At 43.9% G+C, this 26,340-nt stretch overlaps 1 protein-coding gene across 6 annotated transcripts in view; it reads left to right on the forward strand.

The window, feature by feature from the left end:
* DIP2C (disco interacting protein 2 homolog C) overlaps positions 1 to 26,340 on the forward strand; it is a 369,992-nt gene that overhangs the window by 269,839 nt on the left and 73,813 nt on the right. For all 6 annotated transcript variants that reach the window (XM_059912245.1, XM_059912246.1, XM_059912247.1 and 3 more), the window contains 4 exons: positions 2,715 to 2,808; positions 2,892 to 3,011; positions 4,534 to 4,648; positions 24,464 to 24,603. In XM_059912245.1, the coding sequence (XP_059768228.1) occupies positions 2,715 to 2,808; positions 2,892 to 3,011; positions 4,534 to 4,648; positions 24,464 to 24,603 (469 nt within the window). The remainder of the gene's footprint in view (positions 1 to 2,714; positions 2,809 to 2,891; positions 3,012 to 4,533; positions 4,649 to 24,463; positions 24,604 to 26,340) is intronic.

Consider the following 26,340-nt stretch of genomic DNA (forward strand, 5'->3'; position numbering starts at 1 on the left):
AGTGTCCTGTTTAACTTTTAATGTGCTCAGTGTTGGGATTAGAATGATGATCTGTGTACACAGCGGCTTGGATAAGCCCCTTCCTCCCACATTATAAAGAAAAGTTACCATTTTTAGAAGTCTTAAGTTAATGTAACTTCTAGGAGCTCAGCAAACCAGTGGGTCAGTAGCTGCTTGCCTGCATCATGGGCCCACGCTCTGAGGCTGCGGCTGCGAGAGAGAGCGGCCTTTTTAGGCTCAGGGAAGTTCAGGATCTTTCTTCCCACGGTTGGCATTTCAGATTGTGCAGAAACGTTGATGTCTTGCATTTGGGTCACTTTGCCCATACATCTGATTTGGCTACAGAATTCTTGTTTTATCTTTCTGTGAATCATTGTTTAATGAACGTTTTGGGAATTATGCTGCAGGGGGAAAAGTACTTTGAGATTTCCCCTTGGCCAAAAATTCAACACGAGTTGCAGAGAATGTATGTCTCATTTTTGTTAGTGCCACTTGAGAAGTGATGACCATTCAAAGCTGTAGGCACTTTTAATAGAGGGATAACCTTATTATTAAGATACGCTTAGCACTTAAGAAGTATGTGTAGCATCACTGCTTAGAATCTCCCTATGTCTGTTTCATATGTGATGATTTCCACCACCTGTTTTTCTTTTTAAGTTTCTTATGCTGAAACTTTATATCTTTTTAGAAGCAAAAAATTCTAGTAGTTTTACATGAGTGATAGGAACATAACTATAAAAAGAGGGATTTGTTATTTCTTGATAAACCAGAATTTATGCAGACATCATATAGACAAAGATTTGGGGCTCTGGCCCAGCCAGCTTCCTTCTGTTACCGTCCGGACACTAGTCGGTGAGACAGAAACACAGCCCCACACGCATTCCCCGTGGCCTGCTGGTCTCATGGGAAGAGCACAGCCTCAGAGAACCCAGGTTGGACGTTGGTCCTTCCTTCTGTAGCTTGTGACTCTGGGCATGTCACCTGCTCCTGTGCCCAAGAATCGTCTGTTGCCTGAGTCACTCTGCACCTCGGTTTTCCTATCTGTCCAATGGGAATGTTGACCGTGTGAGAACCACGTGGCTTGATGTTCAGTGAGTGCCTGGCCCATCTACTTGCTCGATGACCGTTGCCATCAGAGTTTTCTCGTGACAATCTTGCTTTCAAGAGCTCTGTGATAGATCTTGTTGACGTGGTCACCCGCCTGCTTACTGATGCTCTGGATTACTGCCTCCGGAATTGGCGGTTTCTGAGTCTGTCTCTGGCTGCCACCTTCTAGAGCGAGACAGGTCTCTGGCTAGGCAGCACGCACTCTTCCAAGGCATCTTATCTTCTTTATGGTGAAAGACGCTCCCACCCCCAGTATGGAATGGGGGGCAAGCGCGAGGTGAGGGAGGTGAGTGCTAGCGGTGAGCAGGCTCACCCGTGCGGGGGAGGGTGCACGTGGTCATCTTCCTGCAGAGCTTCTGAGCTAGACTGGCGCTCTGTAGAGTGGCCGTGCCCTCTCTCTCCACCTCCACCCACAGCGGGGGCAGAGCCAACCAGGGGGGATCTTGTCCAGTGCTCCCCATGTTGTGGTCCCTTCCTGCCAGGTCTGCGCGTGCAGCCACTCAGGTGTATGAGTCCCAGCTGCAATGTGTGAGGACTGACCATTTACTTAAAAAGTTAGTTTTTGTCATCCGTTTTAAAGAAAGAAACCTTTTACGGGTCCTGGTCTACATGAGCCAGGGTAGATGGAAGAGTGAGGGGGTTAAGACAACTTTCCACTGCTCCTTGGATTTCAGTGTAACATTTAATAAAGGAAATTAATTTTGTGAATAAAAATGAGTAGAATACACCAGAGAGAATTAAGCTTCAAGACTGAAAGGCCAATAAAAAAATGATCATTCAACTTAATTTTTTATAAGAAAAGGATTTAGACTCTTTTTTTTTAATATCTTTATTGGAGTATAATTGCTTTACAGTGGTGTGTTAGTTTCTGCTGTATAACAGAGTGAATCAGCTATACATATACATACATCCCCATATCTCCTCCCTCTTGCATCTCCCTCCCACCCTCCTTATCCCACCCCTCTGGGTGGACACAAAGCACTGAGCTGATCTGCCTGTGCCATGCGGCTGCTTCCCACTAGCTAGCTATTTTACATTTGGTAGTGTGTATATGTCCATGCCACTTTCTCACTTCATCCCAGCTCACCCTTCCCCCTCCCCATGTCCTCAAGTCCATTCTCTGTCTGCATCTTTATTCCTGTCCTGTCCGTAGGTTCTTCAGAACCTTTTTTTTTTTTTTTTTTTTTTTAGATTCCACATATATGTGTTAGTATACAGTATTTGTTTTTCTCTTTCTGACTTACTTCACTCTGTATGACAGTGTCTAGGTCCATCTACCTCACTACAGATAACTCAATTTCGTTTCTTTTTATGGCTGAGTAGTATTCCATTGTATATATGTGCCACATCTTCTTTATCCATTCATCTGTTGATGGACATTTAGGTTGCTTCCATTGGACTTAGATTCTTTCATTGTATCAGTAGAAGCAGGAGTCGGGAGGACTAGACAAGCTTTGAGAAGTCGCCTCCACTCCCACAGCCTCTTAAAGGATCATCCCCAGTGAGATGCCCATGTGGTCCCCACCCCCCCGCCAGGGAGCCCCTGGCAGCAGGGTGAGTCCCACATGGAGCCCTCCCCGACTCACTGCCCAGTGTCATGCTTTCAGAGCGTCATGAACATGATGCACGTGATCAGCATCCCATACTCGCTGATGAAGGTGAACCCGCTGTCCTGGATTCAGAAGGTCTGCCAGTACAAAGGTGCGTTGCGGAGGCTGCCCCTTTAATGTCGCGCCATCCAGCGGCACAGGCGGTGACTCACTTCCCCCCTGCTTCTCCTTCAGCAAAAGTGGCCTGTGTCAAATCCAGGGACATGCACTGGGCATTGGTGGCGCACAGGGATCAGAGAGACATCAACCTCTCCTCTCTCCGGATGCTGATAGTGGCCGACGGCGCAAATCCCTGTAAGTGAAGGCACCAGGCAGGCAGGAGGGGGCCTCATTCTCCAGGTTTCATTCTCTGGGGTTTGATTTTTCCCTTTTCTAGTCTTTACCTTAGTGAAGAAGTGGTCTTAAGATAATAGCCAAACAGTATTACTTAGCGTAGCCTACGGGCACCAGGGCCTGAAGGTCCAGACACAGCCCTGGGGTTGAGTCCTAGCCCTTCCACTTCCTGATTCTGAAGAGAACATAACTTACTTGTTAAAATTCTTCTCCTTTTTTTAGCTGCAAGATGGTACCCAGTCATCAGATTTTATGAGGATTAAATGAAGCAATCCCTATGTACAGTTCCTTGGGATATAATAAGCGCTCAAGAAATATTAACTATTATTATTTTATGGTCCATAGTAGTTTTATTGATCAGGAAATTTGATTTGTCATTTTTAATGGAATTTTATTATCAAATCCTGTAGCAGAAATTACCTAGGTAAAATAAATTAGCAGTTCCACAGAATACTATTAATATACCTTGAGAAATATTTCAGTCAGTTGAAACAAAAACCCAGCTAGCTTGTTTTTTATGAGAAGAATATATAAGCGAGAAGCAAAGTGAATGAATGAACTGAATGAACAATGTATGTATGTTGTATATGTTGTATACAGAAACATACAATGTATGTTTCTGACCACATTTGTAAACTCTGCAGCATGTATATTTGTAAATTAAAGCAGTATATACTTTCTTAAAGAACATCTGATATGCAAAAGTGGACTTGCAAACAGGTGATTTTGTATTAGTTTTATAAATGATTCTTCCATTTACAAAATAACTCCATAAGTACACAATTTTAGCTTTCTGTCTCTAAGTATGTTTTATTTCGTGTCACACCAGTGTGCTCTGTTGTAGCAGTGGATGACAGAGCTTTCGGTGCACAAAGTGCATGAGTTCTGCTCTTTTTACTGAAAGGTTGGGATTCGCAAAAATATTCATGAAAAGATTGCCCTTAAAAGAGACACCTTCTGATGCTTTTAGGAGTTTGTTAATGTGAAATGTTTAATACACAATTGGTTTTACCCATAACTCTGCAGAGTAATATGTCTTGCAGGAAGCAAGGTAAACTTGTATTAGGCACTAGTTTAGCTGTTAGGTTCCTAGTAATTATACCTTGATCTCATCACTCATATTAATATAGAGAAATGTTTTCTTCATTTAGTTGGGTTTAGATTTACTCATTTCTTGGAACATGCATGTTGAAAATGGTAGAACATGTCTCAGAAAAGTTATTAAAGTTAAGTTCTTCAGTCAGCAAAAAGGTTTTAAGTATAGAAGTTGCATTTTTTAAATTCTCGAGTTCTGTGTTTGAGAATAATATTATCTTTCATTGTAACACGAGTGATAAGTTATATATTAAATGAAGTATTTTTCCATGCTGCCTAACTCCACATGTGCCTAAATCCTAACTTCAAAAGCATTTTATATTATGGGATACTTTTAATTGTTCACATTGCTTCGCCTGTCTGATTATCATCCCCCCTTTCCCTCTAGGGTCTATTTCTTCCTGTGACGCGTTTCTCAACGTCTTCCAAAGTAAAGGTCTACGCCAGGAGGTCATCTGTCCGTGCGCCAGCTCACCAGAGGCTCTCACCGTGGCCATCAGGAGGTACTGCTGTGTTAACGCAAGTGGGCAGCCTGGGGAGGGGTCTCATTCAGCAGCTAACAGAGACCCGGAGCCATCGCAGTTCATCTTAGTGTGATAATAAAAACAGGACCCAGCTTTTCCAGATGAGGTTTTACTCTTGTGTATTCTAGAATGGATTCTCTTAAATAGTCTAGATTCGTTAGTTAGAAACTCACTTTTCACTCTGGAGGTTCACTGTAATTCCCGAGTGAGTGGAAGTCTGTCCACAGGCACGTTGAGCAGTGAACCTTGTCCTGGCAGGTTATGCACATTTTCATTTGCTTGTATTAGGCTCAGGTTTAACTTGAGGGTAGAACAGAGTAAATGTTGGATGAAACGAAATTTTTGTGGCCACCCCTGTGCCCTTGGACATGCGGGTTTTATGTCATCTTCATTTTCTGCAATACTGCACATACTGCACTTTAAAAACTGGTCTTCTGAGCTTTTGAGCAGCTCAGCAGCACATCAGAGGGCTCTGGGGCCTGGAGTCTCCCGCTGTGTGGGGCTGGGCTTCTGGGGCTCTTGCTAAGGCCAGCAAGCACAGTGAGTGCCCTTGGTCCTAGGTCACTCCTGCATCACTGCCTGCTTCAGAGCCATTGGGGCCTGTCAGGGACAGGCCGTGGTTACGGCTCATAAGAGCTCACCCTGCCCAGGGTGAGAAGGGCTAGAGCGGCCTGTCTGACCGTCAGCAGCTCCCAGTTATCCACACTAACCTGAGAAAGGAGGGTTTGCATCACCCAGACGTTTGCAGCCTATACATGACTAATTCGCCAACATCTTTGGGTTCTGTCTCTAAGTATGTTTTATTTCGTCTCACACCAGTGTGCTCTGTTGTAGCAGAGGATGACAGAGCTTTCGGTGCACAAAGTGCATGAATTCTCTTTTTACTGAAAGGTTGGGATTTGCAAAAATATTCATGAAAAGATTGCCCTTAAAAGAGACACCTTCAGATGCTTTTAGGAGTTTGTTAATGTGAAATTAACCAGGCCACCTGACTAACAGGTTGAGAAATTGAAAATCTTTAAAGTATCAGAGGCAACTTTTTTAAAATAAATAAATAAATTTATTTATTTATTTATTTATTTTTGGCTGCGTTGGGTCTTCGTTGTTGCGCGCAGACTTTCTCTAGTTGCGGCGAGCAGGGGCTACTCTTCGGTGCAGTGCGTGGGCTTCTCATTTCAGTGGCTTCTTTTGTTGCGAAGCATGGGCTCTAGGAGCGAGGGCTTCGGTAGTTGTGGAATGTGGGCTTGGTAGTTGTGGCACGCTGGCTCAGTAAATGTGGCTCGTGGGCTCTAGAGCACAGGCTCAGTAGTTGTGGTGCACAGGCTTAGTTGCTCTGCGGCATGTGGGATCTTCCTGGACCAGGGCCCAAACCTGTGTCCCCTGCATTGGCAGGTGGATTCTTAACCACTGCGCAACCAGGGAAGTCCCCAGAAGCAACTTTTAATTTTGAGTGAACCAGAAATTAAAAGTCTGTAACATAATTTAAATTGATGAGGAAATATGGCACCATTAACCAGAATCCAGTCTTCATTTTTTAAAGGATGGCATTGTCTTCCCCAAAAGAGAAGGTTTGCAACAAATAATCTTCTGACATTTATGTCCGACCTTGGAGTACAAAACACATCAGGATTGCAGTAGCAGATTTGCCATCACGTTGTCCTGCAGAAATCAGTATTCAAGTATGTGTCTAATTTGACTCTAAGGGGGACTCAGCCTCCGGAAGCATGGTGGGGCCAGGAGTCCCAGTTTGAGCCCCGCCCGCTGGTGGCTGGCCATGCGATCCTGGGCACATTCCTTCTCTCCAGGGCCCCGGTTTCTTCCACCAAGAAACAAGGGGCTTGGACTCAGTAATCTCTCAATTTCGTTCTACCTGTAAATTTTTAAGATTCCACAGTTCTGTGAAATAGTACCATTGCCACAGATGATTCACAGAATGAATGATTCATTCATGTAGACTTGTTATGATCAAATGATTTGCTCATTTGCTTTTCCTAAAAGTGTATTCTCTGTGCCTTTAAGATATGTTGTATAGATTATGCCAGAGTTGATTGGCAGAGGGTGAAGGGATGAGCAAAGGAGTTTTTTTTTTTGAAGATGACATGAAAAAAAATGGTATTTAATTTGTTCAAATTCAGATTTTTGTTGTTTGATTTACATTCTTATAAGGTACATAAGAACATACTCAATAGAGCTGACCATAACCTGCTACTCCATAGAGCTGTAGTTCCCAGCCAAGGCAATTTAGAAGTGCAGGCAAGACCTCATTTTAACACAGCCTCCTGACTGACGTCTGAGAATGTCATTAGAATTAAATGCCGCTTATTTAAATTTAAAAGTAGGACTTGAGAATTGGCATTTCTTACAGCTTTAGACAAAAAAAGAAAAAATGATGTTAATAGGCGCTGCCTCACATCTGACTCTTATATCTAGCTGATATAAGTGCAGTCTACGCTGTTAACAGTGTAAACAAAAAGCTTTCAAACTTGTAAAAACTATCTTCATATAGGAGTAACCATTTATAACATTGTATCAGTTATATTTTCCTAATAAGTTTTTTAACCTTTAAGTTATTTTTTAGGGACAAGGATACTCATAGGGAGGACAAATGAAGAAAAAGTAGGCTTCTTAGTTTCAAACGGTGGACAAGTGAATTATTCTTCTTACAGAAAAAAAAAGATCTTTTAAATCTTCTTCATGATCTTCCAGTTGTGGCTGCTGTTATTCAGTTTGTCAGGTTATGTGCCATTATCAAGAAGCCAATACTGTCAGCTCATTAGCATCAAATAAGCTAATAAATAGTTTGAGATCTCCATTAGTTTACGGAATGTTATCCCTGCCCTTCAGTAATAAATGATGTGCATGAATTGAATGAGACCCAACATCAGGTCTTATTTTCTTCAAATAAATTTTCTTCGTTAAGAGGACTTTATCTGTGGGCCAAAGTAATGAATGGAATTTTTATTGTCTAGTGGTAAAGCTCTTATTTTCAGAGAAAAAGTAAGATGCATATAATGAATGCACTTAAATGTAGTCAACCTAGAGCTTTAGTGCTAGAAGGATGTTCATCTGGTTTCATTTTATACATGAAGAAAAAGAGGTGCTTTTCTAGTCTAATAAATAGTTCCAAACAGACAAAATATAGACAATAGGAGATTCAGAGCTTTGGCAATTTGTGGTTTATATAAGCAGGGTATTGACAAGTTTCAGTAGAAAGCCCTCTAGAAAGCAAGGTAAACCTGAGGTCTTCAGCCTCTTCTCAAACCAGCACATGTGCCTCTGCTATGTGGATCAGCAGGCAGGAAGAAGCAAAAAATCTTTCTTTAAAAAGATTAAAAGTTTATTAGCAAAACTAGGCAAATTAGCCAGGAAATAAACCCATGCACCTTTGGTCAATTAATCTATGACAGAGGAGGCAAGAATATACAATGGAGAAAAGGCAGTCTCTTCAATACGTGGTGCTGGGAAAACTGGACAGCTACATGTAAAAGAATGAAATTAGAACATTCTCTAACACCATATACAAAAATAAACTCAAAATGGATTAAAGACCTAAATGTAAGACCAGATACTATAAAACTCCTAGAGGAAAACATGGGCAGAACATTCTTTGATATAAATTGCAGCAATATCTTTTTGGATCCGTCTCCTAGAGTAATGGAAATAGAAACAAAAATAAGCAAATGGGACCTAATTAAACTTAAAAGCTTTGGCAAAGCAAAGGAAGCCATAAACAAGACAAAAAGACAACCTACTGACTGGGAGAAAATATTTGCAAATGATGCAACCAACAAGGAATTAATTTCCAAAATAAACAAACAGCTCATACAGCTCAATATCAAAAATATGAACAACCCAATCAAAAAATGGGCAGAAGACCTAAATAGACACTTCGCCGAAGAAAGCATACAGATGGCCAACAGGCACGTGAAAAGATGCTCAACATGGCTAATTATTAGAGGAATGCAAACCAAAACTACAAGGAAGTATCACCTCATGCTGGTCAGAATGGCCATCATCAAAAAGTCTACAAATAATAAATGCTGGAGAGAGTGTGGAGAAAAGGTAACCCTCCTACACTGTTGGTGGGAATGTAAATTGGTGCAGCCACTCTGGAGAACAGTATGGAGGTTCCTTAAGAAACTAAAAATAGAATTAATCCCACTCCTGGACATATATCTGGAAAAGATAGAAACTCTTAACTTGAAAAGATTCATGCACCCCAATGTTCACTGCAGCACTATTTATAATAACCAAGACGTGAAAGCAGCCTAAGTGTCCATTGACAGATGAATGGATAAAGAAGATGTGGTACATATATACAGTGGAATACTACTCGACCATAAAAAAAGAATGAAGTAATGCCATTTGCAGCAACACGGATGGACCTAGAGATTACCATACTAAGTGGAGTAAGTCAGAGAAAGACAAATATCATATGATATCACTTATATGTGGAATCTTTAAAAATGATAAAAATGAACTTATTTACAAAACAGAAACAGACTCACAGACATAGAAAACAAATTTACTATTACCAAAGGGGAAGGGGGTGGGAGAGGGATAAATCAGGATTTGGGGATTAACAGATACACACTAGTATACGTAAAATAAACAGCAAAACCTACTGTATAGCACAGGGAACTATATTCAGTATCTTGTAATAACCTAAAATGGAAAAGAATCTGGAAAAGAATAGGGGTGTGTGTGTGTGTGTGTGTGTGTGTGTGTGTGTGTGTGTGTGTGTATATTTATATCTCTGAATCACTTTGCTGTACACCGGAAAGTAACACAATATTGTAAATCAACTATACTTCAATTTAAAAAAAGAAAAAAATCCAGATTTCTAAAGCAGAGACATTGAGTTGTGATCACTCACTTCATAAAAAGGATTATTCACTTTTGGGGAGACATACCAGCATTCTTTCCAACTTTGTTTCTTTTTAATTTGAAGGTCCAGTTGGCTTTATTAAGCAATTCATGAATTGGGCTGCATCCCATCTAGCAAGTGGAAAGACGCTCCTAGGGGTTGTACAAAATGGAAGGTTTCTGTAAGCAGGAGGGGAGTAGGGTAAGAAGGTATTAGCAAAAGAAGGAATTGTTTCAGTGTGGTATGTTTCATTCCTTTCTCCTTATTCTCCTGTCTGTTACAGGTTTTTGGTTTGTGGTTGCCATGAGGTTCATATATTTCAACCTGTGTATATATGCATCTGTTTTAAGTTGATGGTCACTTAAGTTTCAGCACATTCTAAAGGCACTCCATTTTTACTCGCCCCCACTTTGTTTTTGATGTCATATTTTACATTTTTAAAATTTTTTGTGTTGCTGAACTATTTATTGTGGATGTAGATGATTTTACTACTTTTGTCTTTGAATCTTCCTACTACCTTCACAGGTGGTTGATCCATTACCTTTGCTGTATGTTTGCCTTTACCAATGAGATTTTTCCTTTCATAATTTTTTGTTTCTAGTTAGCTTTGTGGGTACAGTCTTCTTGGTTCTGAGTGTTTCCTTTTAGCACTCAGAATATATCTTGCCAGACCCCTGGGCTGCAGAGTTTCTGCTGACAAGTCAGTTGATAGTCTATATGGGTTCCCATGCATGTAAATAGTTGCTTTTCTGTTTCTGATTTTAAGATTCTCTCTTTATCTTTAACCTTTGCCATTTTAATTATAATGTGTCTTGATGTGGGTCTCTTTGAATTCATCTTGACACCCTCTGTGCTTCCTGGACTAGGATGTCTGTTTCCTTTCCCAAATTAGGGAAGTTCTCGTCCATTATTTCTTCAGCTAGGTTTTCTGTCTCTTCTCCTTCTGGGACCCCATAGTGTGAATGTTCATGCGCCTGATGTTGTCCCAGAGGCCCCTTAAACCATCTTCATGTTTTTTCTTTTTTTTCTTTTTGCTGTTCCTATCGGATGATTTCTACTACCCAATTTTCCAGATGACTGATCCATTCCGCATCCTCTGATCTGCTTTTGGGTCCCTCTAGTGTTTTTTTGATTTCTGTTATTTTTCAGTTCTGTTTGGTTCTTTTTATATTTTCTGTGTCCTTATCGAAATTCCCACTGAGTTCCTCCATCCTTCTCCTGAGTTTAGTGAGCGTCTTCATGACCATTAGTTTGAGCTCTGTCTGGTAAGTTGCTTCTCTCTGCTTCATGTAGTTCTTTTTCTGAGGTTTTGTCTTGTTCTTTTGTGGCTTTGGCCAGGTGATGTCGTGTCCTAGAGGTGCCCTGTGGTTCTGGAGACCTGGCGCCTGCAGGCAGCACACATCTGCCTGGAGTGCCTCAGGAAGTGGTACTTCACTTCGCTGCAGTAAAATGAACAGAGCATCACTGATGACTGGCCCAAAACAGCCGGCGAATTCCCACATGCAGAGATTCTCACAGTGGTTAATACTCCAATGTGCTACCCGCCAACCCATTTTGGTTTTTGTTGTGACTTGAAATGACAAACTTCATGCTCACCATATCCAATAGGAGAGAGGTCCTAGGGGCAGAGTTCAGGGTGCATTTCAAGGCCAGCAAGTGCTTGCCAGGTGTTCGCCGTGGTGTTGTTTACCTTGAGTTTGTCCAGAACTGTGTACATTTGAAAGAGTGCTTTTCAGTCTTCTCATCTTGATTTTCACAACCACCTTATCTGATAGAAAAGGCAGATTGTAGACTTACTTTCTAATGGACCAGTTAGCCTCTGAGACACTCTGGTTCTTCACTTGTAAATGAGGCCGTGGATACCTGTGCCTCCTACCTGTGTCTGACACACCAGGCCCTGGTGCCCACACCCACGTCTGCTCCAGGCTGTGTGTAACCACTGTCCCTCCTGCTGCTCCCACCGCCTGCCCCCCCAAGGCTTCACATCTGTCCACTGTCCATGAGAAGTTCAGGTTAGACCCAGGGGCATGCAAAGACAGAGGGCTGGTCTTCATCTTTTAGATCTTGGCCACTGTTTGTGGACTCAGTTCTCCTTTCACGTGGGAAGGAGAGTGGGGGACAGAGTGGTCACGATTTTTAGTTTAAGCATCCACCCCCGTGATCATCCTCTCTTACTTACCATTCAGTGGAGCCATGTGTAAACATACCCCACACCTCCCTCCGGCCTCCAGCCTTGTTCTCACATCCCATCTGATTCACCAGGGAACATCCAAGCCCAGCTGTTTCTCCTGCCTCCTCACGGGGGTTCCCAGCCTTCTTTCTGCCTGCTCTCCTTCCTGACCAGAGCCTGCAGGAACCACAAGGCCATGCAGTCTGGCCACACCCCCTCTTGGCCCCTTCTCCCACTGCCCCATCCTCCCTCCCCGCAACCAGACCTCCTGGTCTCTGCTGCCCGCTCTACCTGGTGTGCCCCCAGGGTAGCGTGGCCAGAGCTCTGTCTTTGCTCACCTCTGCGAGGCCTGCCCTGACCAGCCCCCCAAGAGTGAACGCGCCCCTCCCACGCTTGTGTGACTCATTGTGATGCCCTCTCTCAGCATTTGCCACTTTCTCATGTGCTGTGTGATTTACTGGTGTATTATTGTTTATTCTCTGTCTCTGTCTGGTTAATAGTTGGTGCTTAGTATATTATTTTGTTAATAGATGAATGAAAGAAAAATTAAAAATATGTAAAGTGAGAAGTAAAAGTCCCTTGCCAGACACTTACGATGACCCTTCGTAATTTACCAGCAGCAAGTGCTGTGAAGAGTTGAGCCTTTTCCCGCATGTCTGTGTACAGGATGTGCACACCCACCTAATCAGGAAAATGCTACCTTGCAGTTTTACCTGATAGTAGTCATGTGGGGTTTTGTTTGCTTTCATTTTACTTGATGATCTAGGTGCAGCTAATAGCCTAAAGTTACGGCATCATAATCTGGTCTCCTGAGAAAACAGCACCAGCAGAAAGCTGTGTCCTTACCCTCCACGGCCCCCATGAGGCTGGTCATGAGAAAGGCTGAGACGAGGGAGGAAGGGGGGGGAGGAGGGGAAAGGAGTGGGAGAAAGAAGGAGGAAGTTGAGGGGGAGAGGGGGAGGGAGAGAGATGGGGAGAAGGTGTGGACGCAGGTGGGGTCTGGGCAGCAGTCTGAGGCTGTCAGGGTGATGTTCTAATGGCAGGGAAAGAAGGGGCTTCATCCGTTCCACAGGAGCAAGCTCTGGACCCCAGAGTTTGTGCAGGAAACTTGCTTCTGCCCAGGCGCCCCAGAGCCATGTGTGGTCTTTATGTGTTGCATGCACAGCCGTGGAGAGTCAGGAGTTGAGTAGAACACAGACATAAATAAACATAGGAGGACATGGGTTCTGCCACCTCACTTTATGCACTGAGCACATACGGTAAAATCACCCCCGGCCCGCGTGCACAGCTCTCGGGCTCCAGTCATCTGACTTCCAAAGCCCCTCCCCAGAGCAGCCCGCCCTGGTTGGCTGGGGTGTCTTCTCAGACCACAAGTTTTGTGATTGGCGTCTCTCAGGTTCCTGAGTAAACCGAGGGACAGGGGTGAAAAGATGAAAAAAAGGTACAATTTTACTCTTCTAGGTAGAAATAGGAATAATGGTGTGATCAAAATTTAAATAGCCCCCTGGTCGCTTCTTATTTCATGTTCCGTTCCCTCGCCTTGATCATGTTTCTCAGTCTCACCGAGATGGTTGTCATCTTTTTATCTCGTTATTAGGCACGTGCTGCATGTTGGAGCTACTGAGTGCTGGTTGTGCAGAGCATGGCCTCTGCACCCGGCTGTTGCTCTCAGGCTCTGCGTGGCGGTGAAGCGGGTGACAAGGGCTCTGTTTCAGGGGTGAATATCTTTAGGAGAAAAACACATGCTAGACTCCTGTTTAGAACCTGTTTCTTTCATTGCCCTTGTTTCTTACGTGCTTACATCATTTTCAAGCAAACTTGATGAAAACACTCACACTTACATTTTTGTGAACGTCCTCCTCTGCGGGCTGTTCTCTGTGACCTGTGAATAGAGGGCAGATTCGCCGTTCCTGGTGTTCATGTACATGACTGTGTCTACAGAAAGGTTGGAAAAAGTCTTGCTTTTGGAAAATGAGCCTGTGTGTTTACACCCATTTTGTAATACTTTGTGCTTATTTTCTTCCTAAAACTTGAAGTGAGCTTTCCACACATAAGAAGTCAGAGGCCAGGTTATTAAGTAAAAATAGCTTTGATCCATTCTATTCAAGCCGTTTTGACTCGGGGTCCAGGAGGCCTAGTCATTGCTCCTGTGGATTTTGGTGTGAGGATAAAACGGACGCTGTCTTAAGTGTTATAAAGTCAGCATGGGAAGCATTGCAGTCCTCACTTTGTCTGCTACTCAAAGGATGATCTTTAAAGGAAAAAGGAAAAAACCAAAAAATGAGCGGTTGGCTGCCACGTCACCCTCTTTTGTTGCTGATCCCTTCACTCAAATGGGATTGGGGGCTGATGTTTTCCTTTGCACTGTCATCTGAGCATTTGTGTCCTGTGCTTGAATAACCTTCCCAGGACAGCTTGTTCTGCCCTGCGTTGAAGAAGAGATTGAACTTGCGGTAAGGAGCTGGGAGCAGATGATTGCCCGCCTGGCTTTTATCCACTTAAGTAGAAAATGACACTCAGTTGTTGCCTATGGTCCTCAGTGAAGAAAAATTGCAGATGCATCTCCACTGCTCAGATTTACAGGGCCTTGGCCCTTCTGAACACGTATCACTCTGTGATTCTCTTCTGTTATAATGTTTGTAAATCTGCAAGCTGAGTTGTTATAAGAGAGCTGCATAGGCAGTCGGTGGGTTTGGGTGGAAGCCCGCAGTGCCGTGCAGGGCCAGCCTTCTCGAGCTGGTCTGAGCTGGTCCTGCCAGAGTGGACGCCGGGCCTGGTGGGTTGGTGCCCGAGGCCATGGCCATTAAGTATCTTGATGTCACTCTTCTTGAAGACAACGGAACACCTCTCACCTACATGAAAGGGAATGTGGAAGGCTCTGGGGTGCACAGAGATCATGGTCATCTTAGGCCTCCAGCTTGAAAACGGGCAGGACGTGCAGGTGCCCTGGAGAGCTGGCAACAGGAGCCCGGCTGAGGTCTGGGCCCCCAGGTGTGCTGCCCAGGCTATGTCTGACACCAAGACTCGCCCCGTCAGCGTTCCCCTCAGGAAGGATGCTTCCCAGGAGGAAACAAAGGTCAGCCCAGGAAATGAGTGGGGCTTATGCAGGATGTTTGAGTCAGAGAACTTGATGGAACAAGGACAGGAGACGTACCTGTCTTCACATGTGTCCGTCTTGGTGAGTGTCCGTCGCCATGCATGTCTGAGTGCACGTGTGTCTGTCTTCATGCATATGTTGTCTTCTTGTGTGCCTGAATTTACATGTGTTTGTCTTCCTGTGTGCCCTTGTTCACGCGTATCTAAAGTGTCCACCTGCACACGTGTCCACCGGGTGATGACAAGAAGCCACGCTTCTCTCTGAAGTCTGCCCTGGCTTCCTGTGGGAGGCTTATTTTTACCCAGGTATTTAAAATCTGCTTCCATCTTTTTAAAATTGTCATCGTCCAGGTAAATGTTTTGTATTTTCTTTTTCTCTGACGATTAGTTGTAGAATAAAAACTATTGGAGAAATATGGATTCGTGATGCCTAAACTCATCAGTACAATTACAAAACTGGGGGGTTTCTCCTTGGTCACTGTCTGATTATGTCTCTGTCTCTAGAATATAGATGATAGAGTCCATTTTTTAAAATCTACATTGTGATAATGTTGATTGAACTAAAAAAAAACTTTATGTAGCCCTTTTAACTGCAAGGTATTATTTCAATACCTTGACACTTTGGTGATAAAAAGGTAATAATTATATAACACAGTAATTAAAACAGTAATTCCAAAGAATGGTGAAGATACCCCCTTGCCACCATAAATATTTTCCACTTTGAAAACATCTAACCCAGAAATTAGAAAGCTGGGCAAAAACCACGGGCAAAGACACCAAACATGGCACTGTACTCAGCATATAGCACCCATCTGACCCTGAATTTGACGGTTTCTGACAGGGGCAAACCAACCAGTGATCCAGAGTGAAAAAACAGTTAACACAGCCTATGAATTGAAGTGGGGTTTTCAAGAATGTTTTTGACTGCCCAAAAAAGTCAGAGTTTGGAGAGCCATAATCTTATTTTTAAAACACAAGAAGATAAAAATGTGTTGTTTGTCATTTTATCTAAAAATTTAGATAAAATTTTAAAACTTCTCAAGCACAAAATAGTTTGGAGATGATAATCATCTAAATTAAAATGACTTAATGAAGTAGCAGTAAAGAGCAGAGTAACCGTGTTATCTTGTCCTGACCACGTGTGTTTGAGTCTGTTCTGCTGTGTTTGGTGTTGGACTGAATTGTGCACAGAAGTTTGCTTTGGTGGAGACTGAGATGCACAGAGAGTGGACTCTGGGAAGCAGCCTCCTGGACTTGCAGGCTGTTTCCCTGCTGGTTCTGACTGATTGCCCTCTGACGTGGAAAAGTAGCCAGGACAAATGGAAAACACAGCTTGTAAACAATTTGTATGGTGTGATCCCTTTTCTGGCTGGGAGAAAATTAAGCCTCTCTAAATAATATATTTAGCAGGAAAAAAACCTGATAACTGCATACTTACTGGGTAGGTGAGGATGTGATATAGGGAAAACATTCCTTTCTATGTTATATAGCTCTTAAAATGGGTTTTTTTTTTTTTAATGCTTTCATCAGAGAAAAGGGAGAACATTACATTAAAGTAACTCATAACTTGGGGAGTACTGTGTTTCAACCTTGTATCTTTGTTGTCCTGCCTGTCCGAGGGCCTGGAGGATGGCGGTGGCACTAAAGAGGTGTAGTTACCCTGTTGAATCCTGGCAGCGGAAATACTCGTAACCCTTGTTGCTGACTTGGCCCCACTTACTTGGCATCGATGCACATTTGAGTCTCGCCAGCTGTTTGCAAACTGCTGATGTGTTCATTGCGTGTATAGGAGCTCTTTCTTCAGGCGTTGGCAGAAGCATGATCAGCTCAAGGCACATTGAGCGTGTTACAGAGGCTGGAAATGGCATGACAAGTGGACAGTGGGTGCAAACTGCCCAACTGAAGGCCATCCCCGTCAGCTCGTTCTTTGCGAGGTCGAGCGCTGAGCTGACTCCCCTCTTCCTTGGCTTCAGCTTGGTCTTTTCCCCTTTCGCCACCACAGCAGTGTCGGCCGTTCCTAGCTGTGTGCTTTCTCAGAGTGTGAAGACCAGTTCTGCATCGTCCTGAGATGGCCGGGACGATTCCTCCTGTAATTCGTGTCCTCTGTGAGACACAAGCACACCGTTCACCTTCGAATTGAACCTGAAAGTTGACACACGGGTCTGTGGCTCTCTTGGCCATTATTTAATCTACTGTTTTTGATCATGAAAGTGGATGTTCTGAAATTCCTAGGAATTTTGCTTGTTGGGATTGGTTTTTCCTCCCTCACCTAGTTTATCTCCTTGGACTTTTTATTTCCTAGGAAGGTGTTAATGGAGAAAAAGATCATCTGACTTGGTTAATAATCCTGGAAATACAAATTGAAACAACAATGAGGAATGCATTTTACTCACCATATTGGGAACAGTTATAAGGTTGGTGATCAGTGTCGGCACGAGTGTGTGGAAACGGGTAAGGCTGAGGGCAGCTTAGCACCGAGGTGGAAGGCACGGGTGTTCTGAAGCCATTCTGAGCATGCTGCCTGGCCAGCCCCACCGCTGTTGCCTTGGCGGTGCCCTTCCTGCCTTTGAGTGGGGGACAGTTGTGTCTGTCCCACAGGGTCGCTGTAAAGAGATTAGTTAACACTCGTAACACTCGTAAACGTCCACGGTGCAATAGACATGTCTAGTGAGTGAAAAAGTAATGATACTCATCCACTCTTAGTGGGATTGCAAAATGACCTAGTCTTTTGGGAAGGTATTTAGGCTTTATTAAAATTTTAAATGTATATGCTCTTTAATTCCTCCTTCCCCTTTCTAGATATGTGTCTTACAGAAATATTTCCAAATGCATACAAATGAAATGAAATAAAATAAACATATATTCATATTACTGAACACCATCTAATAATTAAAACAAGTCAATTCATTGGTGTGTCCAGTACGCATACTATATATGTTCACATGCACACACTCCTGTGGGAAGATCTGCAAGGTATTTGGTGACAAAAGCAAGTTGCAGAAGAATGTGCATGTTGCGGTTCTGCTTCTCTGTGGATGTAAATACATTTGTGTATGCACGTATTTTATAGGTAAATGGGTATTAAAGAGGCTGGAACTTCATATTTAGCGTGGGTAGTGGCTGCCTAGGGGAGGGAGTGGGTCTGGAGGGGCTGGAGGATAAGCAGGGTCTTTCGCCTTTTGCTGTGTGTTCTTGTGCAGTGCTTGCTTTGTCCATCCGAAGGGTGTGCTCACATGTTACTCATATTGCTGTTTTAAAAGTTCACGAAAAGAAAACTTCCAGTGAACTAAAAAGTGCTTGGTCTTCTAGGCCAGAGGCAGGGAAAGTGTTGGGAAAGGAGACAGGATGGTTGGGCAGGGGCTCTGCTGTGGGTCTGAATCCCCCCGAGCCCCACCACTCACACAGGCAACTAAGTTCGCATTTCTGTGCCTTGGTTTTCTAATCTGTGAAATGGGAGAATAGTAGTGCCTATGCAGGTTCGTGGTAGTGAGTAAGTCAGTGTGTAAAGGGCTCAGGACTGTTCCGGCACATGAAACACCAACTGAGCACAACTCTCCCATCAGGAGGGAGGGGCTGTCGGCAAGCAGGTCCTGAAGAGAGGTTGTGGGACAGAACAGGGAATGCAGTTGTCTGAGTGAGCAGGGCAACGAGGCCAAGTACTGTGCCTAGGAATTCAGGTGCTTCTGTTCTGCCTTCTTGCATGTGTTTTGCAAATCTGCCAAGGGAGAACCCAGGTGTCTGAGTGTCTCTGACTAGCAGGGGACTCTAATAAATATAAATACACAGCATAGGTTACGGTAATGCCAGATTAGTGCCATCAGTTTACATTTTAGGTGAGTAAACTCAGTCTTCCATAACTACCATTTTACAGACGTAATTGAAAATTTCCGGTAGCAAATGGAGTTCATGATTTTAAGGTATTTAAATATTGATTCTTACTGTTATTAAACGTAGGAAAATGAATCTCGTAACCAAGACAAACTGTACACTCTTGGGTCGTAAAGGAACTTCTCCCTCTGGCTTCTCGTGTGCAGTACTTGCCGGTCACCACAGATCAGTTCTTCAATCTTCCCGTACTTGGGATATGTCTGGGCTGGTCCAGCATTTTGCTTTCATGTGGCTTTTTAAAATGAAAACAGGCGCACTTTTTTTTTTTGTTTAACATCTCTATTGGAGTATAATTGCTTTACAATGGTGTGTTAGTTTCTGCTGTGTAACAAAGTGAATCAGCTATACATAATACATATATCCCCATACCTCCTCCCTCTGCGTCTCCCTCCCACCCTCCCTATCCCACCCCTCTAGGTGGTCACAAAGCACTGAGCTGATCTCCCTGTGCTATGCGGTTGCTTCCCAAAAGCTGTTTTTCATTTGGTAGTGTATATATGTCCATGCCACTCTCTCACTTCGTCCCAGCTTACCCTTCCCCCTCCCCATGTCCTCAGGTCCATTCTCTACGTCTGCATCTTTATTCCTGTCCTTCTCCTACGTTCTTCAGAACCCTTTTTTTTTTTTTAGATTCCATATATATGTGTTAGCATACGGTATTTGTTTTTCTCTTTCTGACTTATTTCACTGTAGGTCCATCCACCTCACTACAAATAACTCAATTTTGTTTCTTTTTATGGCTGAGTAATATTCTGTTGTATATATGTGCCACATCTTCTTTATCCATTCGTCTGTGGATGGACCCTTAGGTTGCTTCCCTGCCCTGGCTATTGTAAATAGAGCTGCAGTGAACATTGTCGTACATGACTCTTTTTGAATTACGGTTTTCTCAGGATATATGCCCAGTAGTGGGATTGCTGGATCGTATGGTAGTTTTATTTTTAGTTTTTTAAGGAACCTCCATACTGTTCTCCATAGTGGCTGTATCAATTTACATTCCCACCAACAGTGCAAGAGGGTTCCCTTTTCTCCACATCCTCTCCAGCATTTATTGTTTGTAGATTTTTTGATGATGGCCATTCTGACTGGTGTAAGGTGATGCCTCATTGTAGTTTTGATTTGCATTTCTCTAATGATTAGTGATGTTGAGCATTCTTTCATGTGTTTGTTGGCAATCTGTATATCTTCTTTGGAGAAATGTCTATTTAGGTCTTCTGCCCATTTTTGGATTGAGTTGTTTGTTATTTTGATATTGAGCTGCATGAGCTGCTTGTAAATTTTGGAGATTAATCCTTTGTCAGTTGCTTCATTTGCAAATATTTTCTCCCATTCTGAGGGTTGTCTTTTCGTCTTGTTTATGTTTTCCTTTGCTGTGCAAAAGCTTTTAAGTTTCATTAGGTCCCGTTTGTTTATTTTTGTTTTTATTCCATTTCTCTAGGAGGTGGGTAAAAAGGATCTTGCTGTGATATATGTCATAGAGTGTTCTGCCTATGTTTTCCTCTAAGAGTTTTACAGTGTCTGGCCTTACATTTAGGTCTTTAATCCATTTTGAGCTTATTTTTGCGTATGGTGTTAGAGAGTGTTCTAATTTCATTCTTTTACATGTAGCTGTCCAGTTTTCCCAGCACCACTTATGCAAGAGGCTGTCTTTTCTCCATTGTATATTCTTGCCTCCTTTATCAAAGATAAGATGACCCTATGTACGTGGGTTTATCTCTGGGCTTTCTATCCTGTTCCATTGATCTGTATTTCTGTTTTTGTGCCAGTACCATACTCTCTTGATTACTGTAGCTTTGTAGTATAGTCTGAAGTCAGGGAGCCTGATTCCTCCAGGTCCGTTTTTCTTTCTCAAGATTGCTTTGGCTATTTGAGATCTTTTGTGTTTCCATACAAATTGTGAAATTTTTTGTTCTAGTTCTGTGAAAAATGCCATTGGTAGTTTGATAGGGATTGCATTAAATCTGTAGATTGCTTTGGGTAGTATAGTCATTTTCACAGTGTTGATTCTTCCAATCCAAGAACATGGTATCTCTCTCCATCTGTTTGTGTCATCTTTAATTTCTTTCATCAGTGTCTTATAGTTTTCTGCATACAGGTCTTTTGTCTCCTTAGGTAGGTTTATTCCTAGGTATTTTATTCTCTTTGTTACAGTGGTAAATGGGAGTGTTTCCTTAATTTCTCTTTCAGAATTTTCATCATTAGTGTATAGGAATGCAAGAGATTTCTGTGCATTAATTTTGTATCCTGCTACTTTCCCAAATTCATTGATTAGCTCTAGTAGTTTTCTGGTAGCATCTTTAGGATTCTCTATGTATAGTATCATGTCATCTGCAAACAGTGACAGCTTTACTTCTTCTTTCCCAATTTGGATTCCTTTTATTTCTTTTTCTTCTCTGATTGCTGTGGCTAAAATTTAGTAATAGTGGTGAGAGTGGACAAAATTAAGTAATAGTGGTGAGAGTGGACAACCTTGTTTTGTTCCTGATCTCAGAGGAAATGGTTTCAGTTTTTCAGCATTGAGAACGATGTTGGCTGTGGGTTTGTCATATATGGCCTTTATTATGTTGAGGTAAGTTCCCTCTATGCCTACTTTCTGGAGGGTTTTTATCATAAACAGGTGTTGAATTTTGTCGAAAGCTTTCTCTGCATCAATTGAGATGATCATATGGTTTTTCTCCTTCAATTTGTTAATATGGTGTATCACATTGATTGATTTGCATATATTGAAGAATCCTTGCATTCCTGGTATAAACCCCACGTGATCAAGGTGTATGATCCTTTTAATGTGCTGTTGGATTCTGTTTGCTAGTATTTTGTTGTGGATTTTTGCATCTATGTTCAGTGATATTGACCTGTAGTTTTCTTTTTTTGTGACATCTTTGGTTTTGGTATCAGGGTGAGGGTGGCCTCGTAGAATGAGTTTCGTAGAATGGGAGTGTTCCTCCCTCTGCTGTATTTTGGAAGAGTTTGAGAAGGATAGGTGTTAGCTCTTCTCTAAATGTTTGATAGAATTTGCCTGTGAAGCCATCTGGTCCTGGGCTTTTGTTTGTTGGAAGATTTTTAATCACAGTCTTAATTTCATTGCTTGTGATTGGTCTGTTTATATTTTCTATTTCTTCCTGGTTCAGTCTCAGAAGGTTGTGCTTTTCTGAGAATTTGTCCATTTCTTCCAGGTTGTCCATTTTATTGGCATATAGTTGCTTGTAGTAATCTCTCATGATCCTTTGCATTTCTGCAGTGTCAGTTGTTACTTCTCCTTTTTCATTTCTAATTCTATTGATTTGAGTCTTCTCCCTTTTTTTCTTGATGAGTCTGGCTAATGGTTTATCAATTTTGTTTATCTTCTCAAACAACCAGCTTTTAATTGATCTTTGCTGTTGTTTCCTTCATTTCTTTTTCATTTATTTCTGATCTGATCTTTATGATTTCTTTCCTTCTGCTAACTTTTGGGTTTTTTGTTCTTCTTTCTCTAATTGCTTTAGGTGTAAGGTTAGGTTGTTTATTTGAGATGTAGCAGGTGCAGTTTTTTATTTATTTATTTATTTATTTATTTATTTATTTATTTATTTTTTGGCTCTGTTGGATCTTCGTTGCTGCGCGCGGGCTTTCTCTAGTTGTGGCGAGCGGGGGCTACTCTTCATTGCGGTGTGCAGGCTTCTCATTGTGGTGGCTTGTCTTGTTGCAGAGCATGGGCTCTAGGCGCACGGGCTTCGGTAGTTGTGGCTCACGGGCTCTAGAGCGCAGGCTCAGTAGCTGTGGTGCACGGGCTTAGTTGCTCCATGGCATGTGGGATCTTCCTGGACCAGGGCTCAAACCCATGTCCCCTGCATTGGCAGGCAGATTCTTAACCACTGCGCCACCAGGGAAGTCCTAAAACAGGCACACTTTTAAATTATATTACTTAGCTGGAGAATTCATTTGCTAGGGCTGTTACAACAAAGTACCTCAAACTGGGTGGCTGTAAACTATAGAAACTTATTCTCACAGTTGTGGAGTCTGGTAGTCTGAAATTAGGGTGTCAGTAGGGTTGGTTGCTTCTGGGGGCTCTGATGGGGAATCTGTTCCTGGCCTCCCTCCGGCTTTTGGTGGTACCAGCAACCCTTGGCTTGCAGACCCATAATCTCTTCCTAACTAATTACTTCTGCAAAGACCCTGTTTCCCAGTAAGGTCACATTCAAGGTTCAGAGGGTTAAGACGGGGACATGTCTTTTGGGGGACACAGTTCAACACACAGCAGTTACTTAGGCTTATGATTTCTGACTCTCATGTGAGGTCTTGACCAAGGATGAGGGTGAGGGAGCCCTGGCCACAGAGGGTTCCTGCAGGACTCCTCTGTCTTTCATTTCAAAATGTTGATTTGTTGGGATCTTTAGAAAAGAAAAAGCCAGGAGATCAATATCAATTCCAGTGTTTGGGGCTCATTTCCAGGTGGTTTCATGTGGGTCTTATTATTTGGGTGACTTTCCATTTATATCCTTTTAGCACTACTCTTTTTGATTGTTACAGATGGAATAGTTCGATTTTCAGACTCTTATACTTCTTTATTTTTTTAAATTGTGATATAATTGACATATAACATATGCTTCTTTATTAAATACACCAGTTACTTGATTCAAATTAGATCTCTTTTTGCAAATTTTAACTTCTGTGTTTCCCCATTTATGTTTTTAGTTTCATTCTAAACTTCGATGATACTTTAAAGCCGTATAGCAAACTTCTATTTACAGTCCATATTTTAGATCCTAAAACTACCTTAAGCATTTGTATATGGAAAATTAGAGAAACACATGTGATGTTTACCTAAACTGCACTCTCTCACTTTGCTTACATTGAAGAATCTTTAGCTTGCAGGGATAAAATCCATAATCTTGGAAATGTTTTAATTTATTTGTTCCCTGATCTAGTCAGCAGACGTTTATTGCTGTACACTACTCCAGGGGTGGGGGCTCCGCAGTGACCAAAAGAAAACCCTCCTGCCCTCCTGGAGGAGGCATGGACAGATAGTTAGATGGTACCTGCTGTGGAGACGGGACCACCCTGGAGGACAGTGAGGGAGAGGGCCACAAGGCTGTCTGCCAGAGGCAAGAAGGAAACCAGGGCCCCGGGGGGAGTGGGCTGGGGTTTGGAGGGAGAGCAGGGCTGGATGCTGCGTGGAAGCAGGGAGAACAAGAGCAGAGGTGAGGCTGGGGCAGCCTCGGAGCCCATGGACGGTGGTGAAGGCAGACCGTGGATGTGGTGAAGCTGTACTTTCCTCCAGCCATCAAGCACTTTATATGTGGGCTCTCATCCAAATAATTGCCGATTTTTACAAGTACTGAGCGTGTGCCCGCACAGTGCACGTCTGGCCTGGAGGCCACACAGGCGGTCTAGCATTTCTGCTCACTCCTGTCATCGTCCTTCTTGGAGACGTGACTCTCCCTTCTTAGCCGTTTTCAAACCTGGGAAATCCGACCTTGCGGAGAGAGGAGTGGGTGTGAAAAGGAGTTGGTCGGTCTCTGGTGGACACATGTAAGGGGAGGGCAGGGGAACAAGGGAGTCCCTCGGCGTCTCTACACTTCTCAGGAGCCCAGAAGTAGAAGGAGCAGACATTGGTGTCTCCTGAACAGAGAAAACAGGTGCTGAGAAGAGCACAGGGACGTGTGGCAGCCACATCTGCCTTCAGAGGCCTTCAGGGCCCAAAGGTGCAACCTTGGTGTACATGCAGCACATTTACATGCATATCTGTGTTCAGACAGCTGACGTGCTTCTAACCAGACACAAACTGCCATTACAGGCCCACCGATGACAGCAACCAGCCCCCAGGCCGCGGCGTCCTCTCCATGCACGGGCTGACCTATGGGGTCATCCGGGTGGACTCGGAGGAAAAGCTGTCTGTACTCACCGTGCAGGACGTCGGCCTCGTGATGCCTGGAGGTGAGCGCGGGTGCAGGCGCAGAGTCAGAGCCCAGCCAGGGACCAGCTGCCGGTGCTGCCCTGGCTGGCATCCCCGTCCCCCGCTGTGAGCGTGCCCACCTCGGCCTGACCTCCCGTCTGGTCCCGTGTTCGCCAAGCTTCAGCCCAGGAGGTGCGGTAACACGGCCTCTCCTGATAAAAGAAAACCCAAAATGTTCATGAAGCTGAGGAAAGGCCTCTATGTCACATGCGCCCTGGGACCCCAGGAGGCACCCAGGGCCGCTCTGCACCCCCAGCAACACCTGGGCAACTTCCCCCTGTGCGAAGGTCAGCTTCCTGCTGGTTGTCCTGGTGCCCTGGGGGCCAAACCCTTATGGAAGCTTGACTGCAGCACAGGAGCCCTTGTTTAAGTCACAGAAATCATTTCCGCGTTGCATACAGACAAGCTCCCAGCAGAAGGACCTGCCTTGATGAAGCCCTCTTGCCTCTCCACCCCTGCCCTGTGCTGGGACACCTCCTGAGGCCTCGCGGGGGCCCCAGGGAGTGCGCAGCGGGAACGGCTCTGCTGGCAAGAGGGAGCCCCAGTCTGATTTGTAGGGCTCCCTACCTGGCCCTGCCTCTCCTCACTCATCACATGGTGTCCCCAGGGAGTGGGCCCCCTTTCCTGGGGCAGTTCCTCCAGAGTCTGGACCTTCTCCTGATGAACCTCCACGCCCACGGGTGTTGTCTCGCCTCATCAGGGGCGGTCGCATCCACATACAACCTAACCCCAAAGCCAGGCACATGCTCAGCTCAGCTGCAGCTTCAGCCAGGCCTCCTGGCTCCATTCCTTTCTTGCTTTTTCAAATAAATAAATTCCCCATGGTTCCAACCTCTAAAGATGAGAAAACTGTACAGTGAAAAGCCTCCTTTCCAGCCACTGGAGGCAACCACAGTGGAGACATGCAGGCAACATGTACAGACACACACACTGGCATATTCTTTTTCCTGTTTTTTTAAAATTTCACATAACAGTAGAGCCCTTCATGCCTGCTCGTATCTTGAATCTTGAAGCTTGTTTGTTAGCAACACGTGAAGAGCTCACACATTCCCTTCCAGGCTGAGGAGCGTTATGGTGTTTGGACACATAACAGTTTATCCAAACCCTTCCCATTGGGCGATTTTCCACTTTTTGCCCCTGCAGTGTGGTCGATGCAGTAACTCGTCTGTGCTCCAGCCTGCAGAGGTGTGAGGAAGAGCTAACAGGGAGAGTTCTAGAAACGCGCGGTGTGAAGGGCACACACCCGAGTAACTCTGATGAGGCTGTCCTTCAGAAGGATCATAAGGATTGATATTCCTGCTGCTAGCGGGGGCGCCCCTCTTTCTCCACTCCCTCATGCCCGGTGTATTTTCAGACTTTCTGATTTTTACCAGTTTGAGGGGTAAAGCATACTTTGGTGTCATTTTAATTTGAACTTTTCTTACCATGAGTGAACTGAACATCTTCCTGCGTTTTGAGTGGCTCTGTTTTTAGACACAGCACTTCCTGTCACCTAACACCAACCTGGGGGTGAGGGGCAGCCTTATGACTCTTTCTGGCCAGCTCAGCTGTCACTCGGTGCACCCACCACCTCCCTGAAACACCAGCTTCAGCCCTGATCGCTGGTGCTCCGCAAACAGGAAAATCAGCATCCGCCAGCCTTCCCTGAAGGGCCCACGTTGATGGGGAATCTGAGGTCAAAGACTGAGATTCCCGTGGGACGGGGTAGGCTTTCTGTT

The sequence above is a fragment of the Balaenoptera ricei genome, chromosome 2, assembly GCF_028023285.1.
Source record: "Balaenoptera ricei isolate mBalRic1 chromosome 2, mBalRic1.hap2, whole genome shotgun sequence".
NCBI lineage: Eukaryota > Metazoa > Chordata > Mammalia > Artiodactyla > Balaenopteridae > Balaenoptera > Balaenoptera ricei.